General features: G+C 39.0%; 5 protein-coding genes across 9 annotated transcripts; 4 read left to right on the plus strand and 1 right to left on the minus strand.

The window, feature by feature from the left end:
- Nucleotides 1-223: 223 nt before the first annotated feature.
- On the plus strand, nucleotides 224-2258 carry LOC124342688. Its single transcript, XM_046795792.1, has 6 exons — nucleotides 224-395; nucleotides 452-761; nucleotides 834-988; nucleotides 1065-1266; nucleotides 1345-1596; nucleotides 1667-2258. The coding sequence occupies exons 1-6, from the start codon at nucleotides 279-281 to the stop codon at nucleotides 2143-2145; spliced, it is 1515 nt and encodes a 504-aa protein (XP_046651748.1). The 5' UTR covers nucleotides 224-278; the 3' UTR covers nucleotides 2146-2258.
- A 548-nt stretch (nucleotides 2259-2806) lies between these two features.
- Nucleotides 2807-4528, minus strand: LOC124342714 (homeobox protein Nkx-2.3-like). The gene is made up of 4 exons (XM_046795841.1): nucleotides 3784-4528; nucleotides 3597-3718; nucleotides 3432-3533; nucleotides 2807-3368 (listed from the first exon to the last, which is right to left on the minus strand). Exons 1-4 carry the CDS (start codon nucleotides 4409-4411, stop codon nucleotides 2889-2891), a joined length of 1332 nt encoding a protein of 443 aa, XP_046651797.1. The 5' UTR covers nucleotides 4412-4528; the 3' UTR covers nucleotides 2807-2888.
- A 3747-nt stretch (nucleotides 4529-8275) lies between these two features.
- LOC124342812 (putative defense protein 3) lies at nucleotides 8276-9997 on the plus strand. Of its 2 annotated transcripts, XM_046795987.1 has the most exons (7): nucleotides 8276-8669; nucleotides 8750-8816; nucleotides 8915-9045; nucleotides 9128-9219; nucleotides 9318-9392; nucleotides 9540-9570; nucleotides 9781-9997. In XM_046795987.1, the coding sequence occupies exons 1-7, from the start codon at nucleotides 8487-8489 to the stop codon at nucleotides 9859-9861; spliced, it is 660 nt and encodes a 219-aa protein (XP_046651943.1). In that variant the 5' UTR covers nucleotides 8276-8486; the 3' UTR covers nucleotides 9862-9997. The 2 variants fall into 2 exon arrangements, with proteins under 2 accessions (XP_046651943.1, XP_046651942.1); XM_046795986.1 differs by having other exon boundaries at nucleotides 8277-8669; nucleotides 9318-9570.
- An 80-nt stretch (nucleotides 9998-10077) lies between these two features.
- On the plus strand, nucleotides 10078-13795 carry LOC124342703 (beta-1,4-mannosyltransferase egh-like). Of its 4 annotated transcripts, none has more exons than XM_046795821.1 (9): nucleotides 10078-10371; nucleotides 11299-11467; nucleotides 11529-11803; nucleotides 11885-12160; nucleotides 12243-12389; nucleotides 12444-12572; nucleotides 12657-12880; nucleotides 12950-13052; nucleotides 13122-13793. In XM_046795821.1, the coding sequence occupies exons 3-9, from the start codon at nucleotides 11546-11548 to the stop codon at nucleotides 13365-13367; spliced, it is 1383 nt and encodes a 460-aa protein (XP_046651777.1). In that variant the 5' UTR covers nucleotides 10078-10371; nucleotides 11299-11467; nucleotides 11529-11545; the 3' UTR covers nucleotides 13368-13793. The 4 variants fall into 4 exon arrangements, with proteins under 4 accessions (XP_046651777.1, XP_046651780.1, XP_046651776.1 ...); XM_046795820.1 differs by lacking the exon at nucleotides 10078-10371 and adding an exon at nucleotides 10844-11253 and having other exon boundaries at nucleotides 11321-11467; XM_046795822.1 differs by lacking the exon at nucleotides 10078-10371 and adding an exon at nucleotides 10844-11212.
- A 267-nt stretch (nucleotides 13796-14062) lies between these two features.
- LOC124342899 (mitochondrial pyruvate carrier 1-like) lies at nucleotides 14063-15067 on the plus strand. Its single transcript, XM_046796110.1, has 3 exons — nucleotides 14063-14229; nucleotides 14458-14558; nucleotides 14622-15067. The coding sequence occupies exons 1-3, from the start codon at nucleotides 14168-14170 to the stop codon at nucleotides 14783-14785; spliced, it is 327 nt and encodes a 108-aa protein (XP_046652066.1). The 5' UTR covers nucleotides 14063-14167; the 3' UTR covers nucleotides 14786-15067.
- Nucleotides 15068-15419: the final 352 nt, after the last annotated feature.

Here is a 15419-nt window from a genome sequence, read left to right on the forward strand (position 1 = left end):
CGAAGGAAAATAAGTATTGCCAAACAATGGACAAGAAAAGACATCAAAGTATCTTGGTTTGATAACGGGGACTAACCTGAGAAATCGACATCTCCTTCGTTTTGTTTTATGTAAGAAAGTCGGTCATTGGTCGCGACAGTCTTATTGAAAGGAATATATTAATAACAAGATAACAAAATAAGTACACGTACAGGACTACAGGCTTCCTATAAAAACGATAAGGTGCCGGTTGGGAAAATAAAGTTTCATTTTAAATTTGAAAACTTGGTGCGCTTGAAATGGCTCGCTTCTCGAGGATTCACTTATTATTTGGGCTGCTAGTGTTAGCTTGCTGGAACTGCTCTACTTGCGCCCTTTCCTTAGAAGAGAAATTGCAGATATTAACAGAGAAATTGGTAAGATAATTATTTCTTTCCGACCATAATACTCTTATTTAACATTTTTGTTAAAGGAAATTGTGGAGGCAAAAGTAAAACATCTAGAGAGTGAAAATAGTAAACTAAAAACTAAAAATGAACAGCAAGACTCGATTTTAACGGATCTCCTACAAAACAGACGTCAAACCAACGAAGAATTAAAACTTTCTTCTAACAATGGTTTACTTGAAAATCAATCAATTGGAAAGAGCGCTGCTATGCCAAGAACTTGTCGAGAGACCCGTCTCTCCAATCCAGCGCTGGCTTCCGGCATGTACTGGATCGATCCTGACGGCCAAGGCGTTGGAGATGATCCTATCAGCGTTTACTGTGATATGACGTCAGGTGAGACAGTCCATTACCTCATTAATGATGACTATTGTAACAACACTAGACTTAATTGCACTGGGTTTTAAGGTTCAACGTCAATCTTGCACGACAGTGAATCGCCAATGAATGTTGGACACTGCACCGATCCTGGATGCTATTCAAGAGCAATCAATTATAATGCTTCAACGAGGCAAATGGCAGCACTAGCAGAGCTTTCTAATGAATGCCACCAGTCTATCAAAGTAATTTGTTGTAGTATAATCGGTATAATCTATATCTAGACCTAATTTTATTAATTCAATTGATCCTTTGATCCAGTACGATTGTACCTCGGCACCATTTGAGGTCAACGGCGTCTCCTATTCCTGGTGGAATGACAAAACCGGAAAAGCGAATTATTTTTGGTCGGGTTTTAACAGCAGCGTTCACGTCTGTCAGTGTGGCATCGATCACAATTGTGTCGAAGCGTTTATGCCATGCAATTGCGATTCTGGCCTACCAGCACTCCTAACCGATGACGGTAAATAGCATCAGTTCTATACAGGTATCATATTAGCTAGAATCATGTTTATTATGACATTGGACATTATCTATGCAGGTGTGATTACCGATAAAAGTATACTTCCAATTACGCGACTGAACTTCGGGAGGACCATATTGGAAAGTTCGTCCGGCGTTCACACACTGGGCAGATTTGAATGCACCGGACAGGTAGTCGTCAGTGGAATGCCATCTTCTTGTGAAGATCTGTGGCACATTGGGCACACCTTAAGTGGATTATATGCTGTGATGGGGATTGCGAAGGTTCAAAGTATTTACTGCGACTTTTCAAAACTATCTAGCGACGCAGGTATTGTTAAAATTTTTTAATTTCATAATTTGGACTTTTGGAGGCTCTTCAAATAATTTATGTCATATAGGTTTTGAAAAATGGATTGGATTTGCAGACGTTAAATCCGCGCCTACTTATTTCTATGTCCAGAGAAATAGTAGTATCTTCAATGCGACAAATATTGCCATTCCGTTCGAAACTGCTAAACTCAACATCGGAGGCGCTTTTGATTTACCGTCTGGAATTTTCACGGCACCTCGGACGGGCACCTATTTTTTTTCTTTCATCGGATTTCCAGAATTTCCGACGTCTTCATCTCTTTTTAGAATTACGGTAGCTCTTGTTTTGAATGGTAATCGAATTGGGGTAGGGGAAGTTGAAGAAGCCAACTCTATTTCGAATCAAAATGATCAAGTTTCCCTGCAGTCTACGCTCAGTTTGAAACCGGGTGATAAAATATGGATAGAGATTGTAGGTTTGTCAGAGGGGATGTATCTGTTTGACGGTAATAACCATTACAACCACTTTAGTGGTTGGCTTTTAGAGGAGGAATTTTCTCTGTCATAAATTCTATTGTTATCGTTATAAATCCGAGAGCAAATCAATAATTTTTAAACCAACAGGTAAACACTAGCTAGTTAGATGATTAGCAGAGCTTTGTTATTAATATGTTTTTTTGTTCTATTAATATATTTCAAAGAGTTTTTGTTTAACTTTTTTACTATAGCAGTCTATATTCAAAAGAATTCCATGGCCTTTTTCACTGCCACCAACGTACACCTCCAATATTGACTCTCGATGAATAGAGCGTGTCGTGTTTGTGTGTGCGCTCCCATTGTGTCCTCACATCAGCAGTCGTCTCGCCTTAAATGGCGGGGTCCTAATTCGAATGACAGTTGAAAGGAGAAATCAAACACACAGCCGAGTTCTCGAATTTCGCGACTCCTCATTGTCGGAATGTCGCGGTCCATCCGCCATTTAGAAGAAGACTCGAGAAGACTGGAAACCAAGTCCATCAGCAGTGGCGCCACTACTCAATGCACGATGACAGTTGTCTTCTGACTGTCTTGGCGTCTTCCACTGTTTACTGTCCTCCAAATATAACTACAACCTACACAAGTAGTATACAGATGCTCCGATCCCTATATTCAATTACCACTTGAAACTGGAACGATACTTGCTATTTTAAAAACCGCACACAAATACCCAACAATTTAAAGATGTTTGTATTGACAGAATTATTGATTAATTATATATTCATGTGATTATTAAGTACGTATGTATATACTGCAGCTTTTTTTTTATCCGGTTTACCACGCTCGAACACTCGAAGAGAAACTGTGCTGGTGGAAATTCTGGCCAGCTACAACTCCGCTATTTCCGGCATTGCCGCCGCCCATCAGGTAATAGCCAGCGGATTCGGCAGGTGCTCCGGAATAACCCATGTCTTGATGGTGATGGTAAGACGACGGCACGTTATTACTGTACGCAGAAGACGATGGATGCTGTTGGTGGTTGTACAAGGTGGAGTAAGGTGGAAGCACCGGGTGTTGTTGTTGTTGCTGGAGAGGATCGTTTGCTGAGTGCTGGTACAAAATGGATTCTTCCGCTTCGGATGGAGTGCCAACTACGCCAGACGAAGATATCATCGAGTCTTCAGCCATCTTCCGGATTGGCGTAGTAGCCGTTCCGGGTTCCGGTGATGTTGCGATGCTATTGGACGAGTCTAACGGCTTGTCGCTTAACTGACGTTTACATTTATAGCGGCGGTTCTGGAACCAAATCTTGACCTAATTTTAATTAACAATTTTTTAATTAACAATTTTTTATTATATAATTTTTCAAATTATTACCTGAGTGGGTGTTAATTTGAGCACCAAAGAAAGGTGTTCGCGCTCTGGCGCCGATAGGTAACGTTGTTGCTTGAATCTCCGCTCCAGTTCATACACCTGGGCCTGATAAAAATTAAATGATTACATAATAATTGCGGGAAATTAATTTTGAATTATTTTCCATACCTGAGAAAACAGAACTCGAGGTTTGCGCTTCAGGCGCTTTGTTCTTTGATTTGCGCTAATTGATTCGCTACCTGCGCTTCCCTTTTTACTGAAATTGTTTTCCGGTTTAGCCGCTAGGATTCCTGTTTCAACCAAAATTTTTAAAATAATCGCTTAAAAGTTTTAATTATATACTGTGTTGACTTACGGTTGGATTTGATTTTGTTGGTGGCGATTTCCATTGAATTTCCGCATCCGACGTCCTGCTCCGAAAACGGCGGGCAGAGGTGGGAGAGCTGCTGGACGTGGTGAGAAGTCGTCAGAGGTCTGCTAACTGCTGGATTGATTCTCTGCTGAGTGGCGGCCAATTTAGTTTCGTCTTCTTCTCTGAACCGACTGAATTCTTCCGCCACTGCTGGACAGTCGTAACTCATGTAGTTGTACGAATAATCGTAATGGGCTGGATCAATAGCTGGGTGTTGTTGTTGTTGGTGCGGAAGCGGCTGGATGTGATGGTGTCCGTGTTGTTGTAAGGCAATGTAAGTCGGAGCGTTTTGCTGTTCTTCCATCGGCATCATCATCCGGTTATCGGCCATCATGTTGTTGTTGTTACCGTTGTTCTCCAGCCAGTAATTGGCGTAGTAACCGGCGGCATTGGCCGTCGCATCCGACGGATTGGCCACCATGATCGGCTCGAGCAACAGCGGATCGGTTGTTGCGGTGGCGGTCGCTATGGGTCCCGGACTGACTTCGTTGCCGATCATTCCATCACCGTCGTCGAATTCCAAAATATCCCGGACACTAAACGACGTCGCCATTTGCTGATCGCACAACATTTTGTTTTTTTCCGTCGGAGATGTTTTAAATAATTATTGGCGGGAATTACGAAACAGCCAAAAATGTTTGTAACAAATGAAAAACACTGGCGCGGATGAAGAGAAGCTGCGATGATCTCAGAGTCCAAACTGAGTGGATCAGCGGTCTGAACTTGCAAGTTATAAACATGAAGAGTATATAGAGGAAACTATAGGAGGCGTGACTTATTTCTTCCCTTTTAAAAGAATAACCCCCCAAAAATAAGAAAGAAAGAAGATACAAAAACACACACACACGCACAACCAACCACTGTCCGAAAGCCCCGCCCATATCTTGTGGAGTAAATGGAAGAGGAGAAAGTGGTGGTGTTGCTACTGATGCGGCGCGTCAAAGGTCGGAGGTTAGACCAACAACATTTTTCCTTCTTCGTGTGTAAAGGAACGATGACACAACGCAGCAGTCGCGTCCAACGGCGCCATCAAACTAATTGCCAATCTTCTTGTATAGCAGCTCGCAGAGTTTCTTTGACTCATTTTCTCATGGCGCTGGATCATGGCGGTTTAATTTTTTTAAATGAGCTACACACAGCCAACATATCTTCTCCTCATTTCTGTGTATAATCAATTGAATAACAATTCAATTGACAATTGGACGAATTCAATTTAAAACATTTGGCTGTATAGATCAAACCACACACAACATGTTTATATGAATTGGGAGTCAAAATGATTAGTGTTGACTGTCCGGCGACAGACTTCCGCCGCCAATGTGTATAAGCCCATTTGTATACTATCCTGACAAAACCAATATGGTTGTTGCTCTTTATATATTCACTCCCCTCGACCAACAGCATATAGACGTCCATCTCTTTTTGTCGCCGTCTCTTCATGAGCCTTTTAAAAGCGCGTCGCAGGTCATTCGATCTTTTGACCTGAGAATATGGCCATTGTATCCTCTCTATGTACACACTGAGTACATGTTGTCCTGACTTGGAACTTTGTCAAAGTCCGTAAACTAACATCTCTCTCTCTCAAATTGAGCCCCATTTTCTTTGGGTCCCTTCTTGTATTTCCCGAGCCTTTTCTTTTAACAAAGTGCTCTGCATTTGGCATTCCGTGGGAGTGAACAAAGTCCCTCTCTATTCAAAAATAAGAAAGAAAATAACCATTTATAAAGCTCATAGGCCAATTTAGTTGTACAAATATACTCTCCTTTAGCTTATAGCCAAAAAGCCAATATTTTTTGGCAAAGACGGACTGGGGCATGTCGAACTTCCCTCACGTTGGAAATAGAACCACTTGATGTTTAATTTGGGACGCCCATTTTCATTAGACAATTTCGTAAGCAGCAAAAACCAGCAGCAGTTATCTATCGTCCTGGATTAACATCCTGGTAGTGTAACCTTTTTGATCCGCACACACAGCAACATCATATTGATGGTGCGGAAAATTGATAATTCCTCTAGATTTTGACGGGCTTAAATCACACAGCTAAAAGGCCAATCAAAACAGAGTAAAAATGTTAACTTGATGTATATGTAGTAGCATCGGAAAGGGAAAAAAAAGGAGGGGGCAAGTGAGTGAGCGGCTTTTTGAAGAAATAACTTTCAGCCTGTCCATATCCGACCGGCGCGGCTCGATATCAGCTTTGGAAAAAAGCTAGCGCCTGGACTGTGTTAAAAAACGACGATGGCAGACGTTTTTTCTTTTTCGGACGCGGTCGTATATGTGTGTAAGTCTATTGCGTAGATGTTGCATGTTTCTCTTCTTCTTCCTTTCTTTTTTTTAAATATTTTTCATCTTATTTTCTCCTCTCCATCCGACCTTGCAGATGAAACAGCCAGAACCGCAACCCCAAAAAAAGCAGAAAAGGAATCTGTTCCAGGGATTTTTATTTTCAAAAGAAAAGAAAAACATTTTAAGAAAGAAAAAGAGAGAGAGGTTGAAATGGATTGGTCGCTGCGGCTGCTGTCTAATATTATGTGTAGCGCTGGATCTTTTCTGTTTCATCGTTGGCTATATGGCGCGGCGGATGCGTCAGCATTATGTCTGAGCGGCGAACCTGCGCGCTCTCCCTTTTTTCCGATAAAAACGGACGTTTCTGTTTTGTTGGATGCAAGTTTCCTGGCTTGTATTCTTGTACGCTTTATTACAAGACTTGTTAAGCACAGCATATTTGAGGTCACCACCTATATCAACGCCGTGACCCGCCAGACCAACACTCTCTTCCGGCTGTTCTGATTCAGATTCTTCCTGATATCACGATTTCAATTGAGCTGGATTACGTAATAGGACGTGATCCATTCGAGTTAAAAGATGATGATGATTGCCATCTGAACTGGATTGGAGTTTTAACAGCCAGTACTAGACCGTTTATGTGTTTGTCTTCCGATTAATTTAAAATTTTAATTTAAAATTTTTTTTATTAAAATGTAATTCCAAAATTTCAAAAGGAAAATAACGCGGAAAAAGACGTGATATAGACAGCCGTGATGTCAGTGTTGTGGAATATCAAGAGAGAAAAAAAAATAAAAATAAAGATGAAGAAAAGCCATCTCTGGTTAGTGTCAGTTTGGGTTACAAATAGAAAAAGAAACCTTGCATGCTGCTGGCTGCCTGTATAGATAGTATGTGGTGCGTGTTGTTGCGGGCTAGCATCACCATCAGCAACCAGAAAGGGCAGAGCACTAGCATATAACACCATATAGTCTCTCTCCCGATGGGTGTTTTTTCTTTTTCTCTCTGTGGTTGGGAAAATAAGAAAAAAGGCGAGTGCTGCTGGGCCAAGAAAAACCAAAAATCCCACCAAAGAAATATACAGCAGTATATGTTTTTTTATTTTCTAAAAAAGAAATGATTTGCTGCTGGGATGTTTCTGGCGCCGCCCAGTGTATCTTTCTCACCACCGCCAGCAGCCAGCAGCCAGCAAAGAAAAGCGCAACAGCAGAGGGGAATTTATTATGCGGCGCCGCCGTAATCGCTTAAAAGACGAAAGAAAAAACCAGCGCGTTAGGAAAATGGATTGCTCAGACTGACAACTTTTTTTTTAAATGGAACCGTCTAAATGTAGTATAACATTGTCTCGGATATAGGCCTGTGTGTAGTTATTCTGCAAGCTTTTCTCACACGTACTAGAAGGTCTTTGGCGGCATACCAGCTGTTTCTGGCTATAGGAATTTGTATAATTGTATCGAAAAGTTCTAAATGTATTTGGAGTTTGGATGTCTGAGACGCTTATTTGTCGTTCAGTTATCTTGTAATGGTTATGTTGTCATTTTTTAATGTGCTTATCATAACCGAGGTGCAATCTTGATTTTTGTTTCTTCTTTTGTCTTGAAAACAATTCAAATTACGACAAAATGTTACTCCGCTGTTGTAATGAAGTTCCGCCGGAAGGATTTTGTCGGGGAAGTTATCTTCAAGTGAGGCTTTGCTATCTATACCAAGAGTAGTTCATTGAGACTTTTGTGGGCACTTTTAAAAATCTACTAGGAAGACTACGGTTTTAAATTTTCACGGTCAAAAATCCTTATCAGTGCTGGTTCGGTACAGCAGCCTCTAGAACTACTTCAAGAACAGATCGCAACACCATAAAATGGCACCGTACTAGAAGATACTGTATGTTTTTTTTAAATAAAACGAAATCACCTACAACCGAAATGTCAAAATGTTCACACTTGAGTAGTTCATGTAGTCCTTGTTACTTTTGAAAGGTCGATTAGAAAGTCTGATTATCAGGTTGGGTATACTGCTTGGCAGCTTAACTATGATCTGGCGCAGCATTATGTTGTTGCATTTATCGGCTGTACTCAGGCGATGATAGGTATACAAGCAAAGACATTCGACATACGGCTTAATCTTACAAGTTTATTTAGTGCTAAACGCTGGTCTAAATAACGCGTTATGATCTCTTATCACCTGTAACATCAGGCTAACGTATGTTGGTACTGAAACATTCTGTGTACGCGCAATGAGCTGCTAACATCCTTTGGTCGTGAAGCAAATTGGTCGTGTAACGCCGTGTAGCTTTAGTTGAGAATTGTAGTCTAATTATCCTAGGACCTAGGCCTAGATTGCCAATCAAATTCCAGTGACAATGTCATTTAGCAAAATCGTGGCTTTGCCAGTCATATGTCTGTACATTTTGTTCACGTTTTCCATCGGGAATCAGGTAAGCGGCACCCCAACTGGTGCACCTGCCGCAGCCTGTAGTACTATGACTCCAGATCATGGTGTACCTCCGCAAACTAGCGCATCGCCTTACGTCACGATTCCAACGGTATAAACGATTCATCAAACGCTTGAAATTGATTTTGCCTTCCGAATTTAAACTATTCGCCTAACTTTTCCGCATTTCAGCTAGTGCTAGATGAATCTGTCCGATTGACTCTGCTGGTCAACTCAACCGGAATTTCGACATTCAAAGGTTGGTGATTGTATTTGATTGGCTCTGTAATATTTGTCCTTCCGTCCCCGAAATGTTTTCATACAGTCACCAGAAACATTAAAATTAAAATTTATTAGGTTTCCTGGTAATGGCATTCGATAATTCATTGGGTGACACCGCTGCACCGATTGGTACATTCAGCGAAATTGTGGAGGAGACACCTGCGATCACGCCAGCAAATTACCTGAATTGCCTAAGTGGCTCAAAAGTAAAAAAGCAATTTTATTCCTACATATCAACTCATCAAACTTGTTCTTGTCATCTTATTTTAAATTCCACGGCATGTGCAGAATGCAGCCACACACACTAACAATATAGAGAAAGTGATCGTCAATCTTTTATGGGTTCCTCCTTCAGGATTTGTCGGGAATGTTGTCTTCAAGTAAGTAACTAGTAACCCGCTTTCAAGAAAATGCTTCAAAAACTTGAGCGGGCATTCTATTATTTCTGTATCATCGTTTCACGCTGCCCGTCTCACAGGACGACTTTCGTTCGAAATGTCACAACGTTTTGGGTGAAGACCTTGTCGGACGTTATATCCGTTTCTTCTACTACAACTACTATAACTCCTTCAACTACTACAACTCCTTCAACTACTACAACTCCTTCAACTACTACAACTCCTTCGACTACTCCTTCAACTACTACAACTCCTTCGACTACTCCTTCGATTACTACAACTCCTTCGACTACTCCTTCGATTACTACAACTCCTTTGACTACCACAACACCGGTAAGTAAATTTTTCATACACAGTGGTGAACAGCGATAGTTAAGTTTCTTTCATTTTTTATTAATTTATTGTTTTGTTTGATGTGCTGCATCACCAACCATCTGAATTTCATTCGCGGTGAGTAAACAAATATCCGAAGTGAGGCTAAATGTGAAGAACATACAGCGTCAACGTTTCTTTTTTTCTTATCTGGAATAGATAATAATACAGGCGGGAGCCCCTCAGCTGGCTCCGTGGATTGGAACAATCTTTTTGGCTCTAGTCACCTTTATGTTGGCTTCGTCAGCATAAATCTTTCGTCGAGATGAAATGAAGTTGCTTCTTTACTTTCGTGATTAACCTATTGGGTCGAGTGAAACCGTTAATTGAATTCTTTAAATCGTCAAATTAAAAAACAAAAGGAATTACAAATAAAATATTACCACCTCCAATGAGCAGATTCTTTTTTCATAATAGTGTAATACATTTTTAATTTTACATTCACTAGATAAATATGTTGGACCAATAGGATGATAACCATTGCGCTGTTTTTACCTATCATTCATTCATGTATTAGCTTTTGTATGCCGCCGCGAATATTCAAAACTGAATAAGAGGAGAAAGTGGCTCGTTTGTATCTGGGACTCATAGTTGAGGAAAACGGTAGTGGTGGCGTCATTAGGGGGAATATAAACAATTCACCCAACTTCCGTTTTTAGGAAAACCGGAAAACACTAACCGAGTCCTTATGGTTATGGACACTAGACAGTCTGCTTTTTGTTACAGAGAAGACAACAAGTGAGCCGCACCCGTTCGTACGAGGTAAAATATATTGCTAGCATTTTATTAGTGATCTTATAGGAATTTACGCAACATTTAGTCAGTACGAACAGCGAATAATTTTTCCAAATGTGCGTACCTAGGACATGTTTCTCTTTAGTAACGTTTACAATTAACGTAACCTTCAAATGCGATGCTCCTTTCTATTGATAAGAAGTAAAAAATTATTAAACTTTGTCATAGAATTATGCAATTCCCATGAAATGCGCCAAATATACGTATGTATAAGTATAATTTGTGTTATCTTCTACTCGACAATCAGTGACTCAAGATGACAATGGTTGCTAAATATGCGCAAGTCATCAGACACTAGACGTTTGAAAAATTATTCACCCAGGTAACGGTTGCATAACCCAAGGCAAGGACTCTTATCTGTCCGTAACTCCGTATGACAACTAGAACAGTTTTCCCTTCCGTGTGCCACAGCCAGCTGAATAAAAACTTCAAAAGAGAAGCGAAACTATTTAAACTGCTTCAAAAATCCGAGCGGCAGGTTGGAGACATTGCTACGATTGTCTAACTACGCACCCCCTGTTGACGATAATACATATTTCCCTCATATGATTAGCTAAAGAAACGATGATTACCAAGGACGTCCTTCCTTTTTTGTTGTGTAACTATTTACCGTTCGTGTGTAAAAGCGTGTAGCACTGTAGCTCTTGAAAAAAAAAAAACGTTTACGTAGAGCATAATAGGAATTTAGTGCAAGCGTGCAACTGTGTTAAACGTCGTCTGCTGTCTGCGCTCATGTTCATTTTCAACCGTTTTTGTTGATAAACTTTGCTATTGTTTTTATTTTTACTTTGAATTAGTCTTAGAAGGAGTAAGAAATTTAATTAAACAAGATTATTTTCTTGTTTCGCGGTATTAACTTAATTTCGTGGTAATTATTTAACTATCATTCAACAGTTCCATGGTTTTCACTTTTCAGTGTTGGATGAGATAAGATTTTGGAAGGTATTGAATCCTCCAGTGTCTGAAGATTGCTGAAGATGGTCTAATATGACGGGCATTGCTTTATAAATCCATGAAAAGACCTTTTATTTCTGAAACTGTTATTTCAGTGGTGCTAACACATGTAAGAAATAGTTTACGTTCTAAATGAATTGTCCGCTAACTACATCACATTTTTCTTACAGGTTAGCTCAGCTGTAACATGGCTTTACTTCATTTAGGAAATATATTACTGCTATTTGGTATTACTGCCATTTTCATCCATTATGGATCAAATTTTGGATCTCATTCTGATAATGGTTCTCCACAATCATTTAAGAGCTCATGGGAAGTATATGGCTGGTTCTCATTAGTTCTCTACTTATGCCAGTATTTGGCACTTCTGGCCTTACCTCAAGCTGTTTTCAATTTTCTGGGATTCATTTTATTCAATCCATTTCCAGCTGATCCCCAAATTAAGGTAATAAATGATTACAGAAAAGGCAATCTTATTTTATCTGACATTTTTAACACTGATCAACTTTTTTTTGCCCTATTTCAGAAATCTATTAAATTGCCTGACTCAGTTCCTTTTATATGTTTCCGTGTTGTGACTAGAGGAGATTACTCTGATCTAGTACAAAACAATGTACAAAAAAACATTGACACCTGTTTGAATGTGGGACTTCAGAATTTTATTGTTGAAGTAGTAGCTGATAGATCAATATCACTAAATTCTTCACAGCATGCTTGTGAAGTGGTTGTACCTGTTGATTACCAGACTAAATCTGGAGCGATGTTTAAAGCTAGAGCACTACAATACTGTCTGGAGAAAGGGGTAAACATAAATTCAACTGTTTGTAAACTGCTTTTAAATGTGTAAAATTTTTTATACAGTGAATTTCTCTTTTGAATCACAGGTAAATCGACTGAACGATGATGACTGGGTAGTTCATCTTGATGAAGAGACTGTTTTGACTGCCAGTAGTGTAAAGGGTATTATCAATTTTGTTTGTAATGGCAAGCACAAGTTTGGCCAAGGGTTGATTACCTATGCGCATGGAAAGGTAAGCTAGAATTCTTTTTTTCTTGTCCTTTTTTTGTAACATTTTTTCTTCTAGATAGTTAATCAGTTCACTACATTGTGCGATACACTTCGAGTTGCTGAGGACATGGGAAAGATTCAATTCCAACTCCGGGTTTTACGAATGCCGATTCTAGGCTGGAAAGGATCGTTTGTCGTTTCTCATGTAATTATATGCTCCTAGGATTAAATGAATATCATTTGATTAATTATCATTTTATGTAACATAAATTTTTCTAAAATTTTAAAGTTGGGGTCAGAACGTAAGGTGTCCTTCGACAATGGCCTTGACAGTTCTGTAGCTGAAGACACGTATTTTGGCATCCGCGCTGCTAGCCTGGGCTATTCTTTTGATTTTATTCAAGGTGACATGCACGAACAATCTCCGTTCACTTTGATGGATTTTTTACAACAGAGAAAGCGCTGGCTTCAGGGGCTTTTACTAGTCGCTCACTCATCCTACATTCCTTTTAGGTATTATGCGTAAACATTTTTTGTAAATAAATATTATTTTGTCATTGACATCCGTTTTCTGTGATTTAGATATCGATTTTTATTGGGGGTAAGTGTTTATTCCTGGATTACCATGCCTTTGACGACCGCCAATCTTTTTTTGAAACCGGTATGCCCCATTGCCGTTCCACACGTAAGTATTTCTGTTACAAGTAAGACACATAATAAAGTGGACATTCAATGCAACTTTTCCTTACTACAGATCGTCGATATTTCCGTGTCTTTTATCGGTGGAGTATGGATGTTCCTGTACATTTATGGTACGTGTCGATCCTTCAGTATTGCTCGCCTCGGTATCTTCAAATTCCTTTTGCTCCTAATGGCTGGAGTGTTTGTTACACCTTTTAAAGTTGTAGTGGAAAATATTGCAGTTATATGGGGTTTGTTGACACCCAAGCACAAGTTTTTTGTGGTGAAAAAAGACCTTAATGCAATTTGTGTGATATGAACGCCCATAGCTCATGCTTTCATTTGCACAGCATTATGAGTCTCCGAGCCTGATCTCTTTTGATAACGTTCCATAAGAAGCCTATGAAGAAGTTATGTTCCTATGTGCCAAGGGTTTGTAGTATAACGACTGGTTCTGGATATGTTGCTCGCACATAAAACACACAATGCCGTTTTGTCTTCTCTAGTGTCTATTGAAAGTAGGAAATTGAAGTTGTCATGGTTTTTAAAAATATTTGATCGTTTATTCTTCAAGAGCCTTAATCGTGTACGCGATGACCGTTATTTTTAAATTCAAATTATTGTTTTGAATATGTTGTTCATTTGTTGAATGCAATTTTTGTGGGCCTGTACATAAAAATTTTAAACAGAAGACAACAAGACTCTGGTCTGCACTTTCAGTATATGCTTACTTCAAATAGATTTCCATACAATAAGATATTGATAATAGCGAACCGTTTTTTAATTAGGCATCCAAATAACGTTTAAATTACATTTTATATTTTTTTATGCGAATACTTGATCGCATAGTTACCAGTCATGCGGTATGAAACTTTCATACCGAATAATCTTTCATAATGAAAGAAAGGAAATCCCTGTGATGTGTGAGCGCAATAAAAATTCGGTTGTTAACTTGAAATTGGCAAGGTGCCCACTGAAGGAATTATTCCACCGCTAGATCGCTAGATGACCAGAATCGTGATTTCACGAAGCAGACGCATTGTCGTTGCTAGTTGCCTGCCCAGATACAACACAACACATATTTGTTTATCTCTGAACTTGTGTTAATTATTTTCTAGAATGGCTGCCAAACGCGCAATTAATTATTTGACGAATAAAGAAATGCGGGAGTATTTGACAAGGTAATTAAAGCAAACTAAACCTAAGTGTAACCAACCTAGATTTTTTTGACTTTTTAACAAGGCAATCATGGAACATGATTGTTTGAAGGTCGTGTTGTGGTAGTTATCGGTTAGCTATGTTTAGTGTTTACTTCATACATTTGTATTCTCCTTTATCTTATTGGCTAGCAACATTTGATTTCTGGATATCCACGATTCTAAGTTTTAAAATAAATCTTTTTTTTTCAGCACACATTTTTGGGGACCTGTGGCAAATTGGGGAATTCCTATTGCAGCTATTGCTGATTCCGGCAAGGATGTTTCACTGATTAGTGGGAAAATGACTCTTGGTAAATATTTATATCAGATTCTATTTTTTAATATCCTAATGATGTTTTGTTTTATGGTTATAGCCCTCACACTATACTCAATGATTTTTATGAGATTTGCTTGGAAAGTCCAGCCTCGCAACTTGCTTCTGTTTGGTTGTCATTTTACAAATTCTGGTGCACAAATGTTTCAAGGCTACAGATTTCTAAAGCACAAGTATAGTCAAGAAAAAGAGGAAACTTCATAGTACAATTTGCATTTTTAATGTTATATTGTACAAGTATTTGTATGAAGATGAGCTTTGCAGAAAACTGGTAGCAGTCGATATATTCGATAGTGGCATATATGGACATTTGATGTGTTTGCTTATTGTCCAAATCATGTTTTTAACAACCACATTGTGATGTCATAATTACAATGCATTTTTGAATTATCACAAGAAAAATCAAAATGCACCGTCTCGTTTTTCACTTTGAATGTTGACGCTTCAGTTAGTGATGCCCTTATTACAGTTCACGTTTTAAATTACGCCAAAGTACTTGATCTTCTCCTAAAAAAGAAGCATGCAACATATGGAACGCTCCTTCGTGAAGTCTTGCGAAACGCTTTCTTAGTAGTTTTACATACATCTCATTTACATTGATAAAGTTGAAACCAAACTTAACTCTACAGTCTTATCCTTAGTTCCATAAACACTTTTATCTTATAAAATGTGAATTAAATCAAAATTTTCTTGGAAAAATAATTTAATTGTGTACTAAAATCTTGACTATCTTGATTACCAAATCAATCTGATAATATGGGGCCAATCAAGGTTGAATTGGGAGAAATGCTAAGACAAATGTTTCTGATGAAGAAGACCTTGATTCCTATTTCCTAAT

This window comes from Daphnia pulicaria, chromosome 6, assembly GCF_021234035.1.
Source record: "Daphnia pulicaria isolate SC F1-1A chromosome 6, SC_F0-13Bv2, whole genome shotgun sequence".
NCBI lineage: Eukaryota > Metazoa > Arthropoda > Branchiopoda > Diplostraca > Daphniidae > Daphnia > Daphnia pulicaria.

Coding starts and splice junctions, on each gene's coding strand:
- LOC124342703 (XM_046795821.1), top strand. CDS start 11,546: ATGGCTTTACTTCATTTAGGAAATATATTACTGCTATTTGGTATTACT. Junction 12,161..12,242: donor AATACTGTCTGGAGAAAGGG/GTAAACATAAAT, acceptor TTTGAATCACAG/GTAAATCGACTGAACGATGA. Junction 12,881..12,949: donor TCATCCTACATTCCTTTTAG/GTATTATGCGTA, acceptor TCTGTGATTTAG/ATATCGATTTTTATTGGGGG.
- LOC124342899 (XM_046796110.1), top strand. CDS start 14,168: ATGGCTGCCAAACGCGCAATTAATTATTTGACGAATAAAGAAATGCGG. Junction 14,230..14,457: donor ATGCGGGAGTATTTGACAAG/GTAATTAAAGCA, acceptor TTTTTTTTTCAG/CACACATTTTTGGGGACCTG. Junction 14,559..14,621: donor TAGTGGGAAAATGACTCTTG/GTAAATATTTAT, acceptor TTATGGTTATAG/CCCTCACACTATACTCAATG.
- LOC124342688 (XM_046795792.1), top strand. CDS start 279: ATGGCTCGCTTCTCGAGGATTCACTTATTATTTGGGCTGCTAGTGTTA. Junction 396..451: donor AGATATTAACAGAGAAATTG/GTAAGATAATTA, acceptor TTTTTGTTAAAG/GAAATTGTGGAGGCAAAAGT. Junction 1,267..1,344: donor AGCACTCCTAACCGATGACG/GTAAATAGCATC, acceptor TTATCTATGCAG/GTGTGATTACCGATAAAAGT.
- LOC124342714 (XM_046795841.1), bottom strand. CDS start 4,411: ATGTTGTGCGATCAGCAAATGGCGACGTCGTTTAGTGTCCGGGATATT. Junction 3,534..3,596: donor CTCGAGTTCTGTTTTCTCAG/GTATGGAAAATA, acceptor AATTTTTATCAG/GCCCAGGTGTATGAACTGGA. Junction 3,369..3,431: donor TCAAATTAACACCCACTCAG/GTAATAATTTGA, acceptor AATTAAAATTAG/GTCAAGATTTGGTTCCAGAA.
- LOC124342812 (XM_046795986.1), top strand. CDS start 8,487: ATGTCATTTAGCAAAATCGTGGCTTTGCCAGTCATATGTCTGTACATT. Junction 8,670..8,749: donor CTTACGTCACGATTCCAACG/GTATAAACGATT, acceptor TCCGCATTTCAG/CTAGTGCTAGATGAATCTGT. Junction 9,571..9,780: donor CTTTGACTACCACAACACCG/GTAAGTAAATTT, acceptor ATAATAATACAG/GCGGGAGCCCCTCAGCTGGC.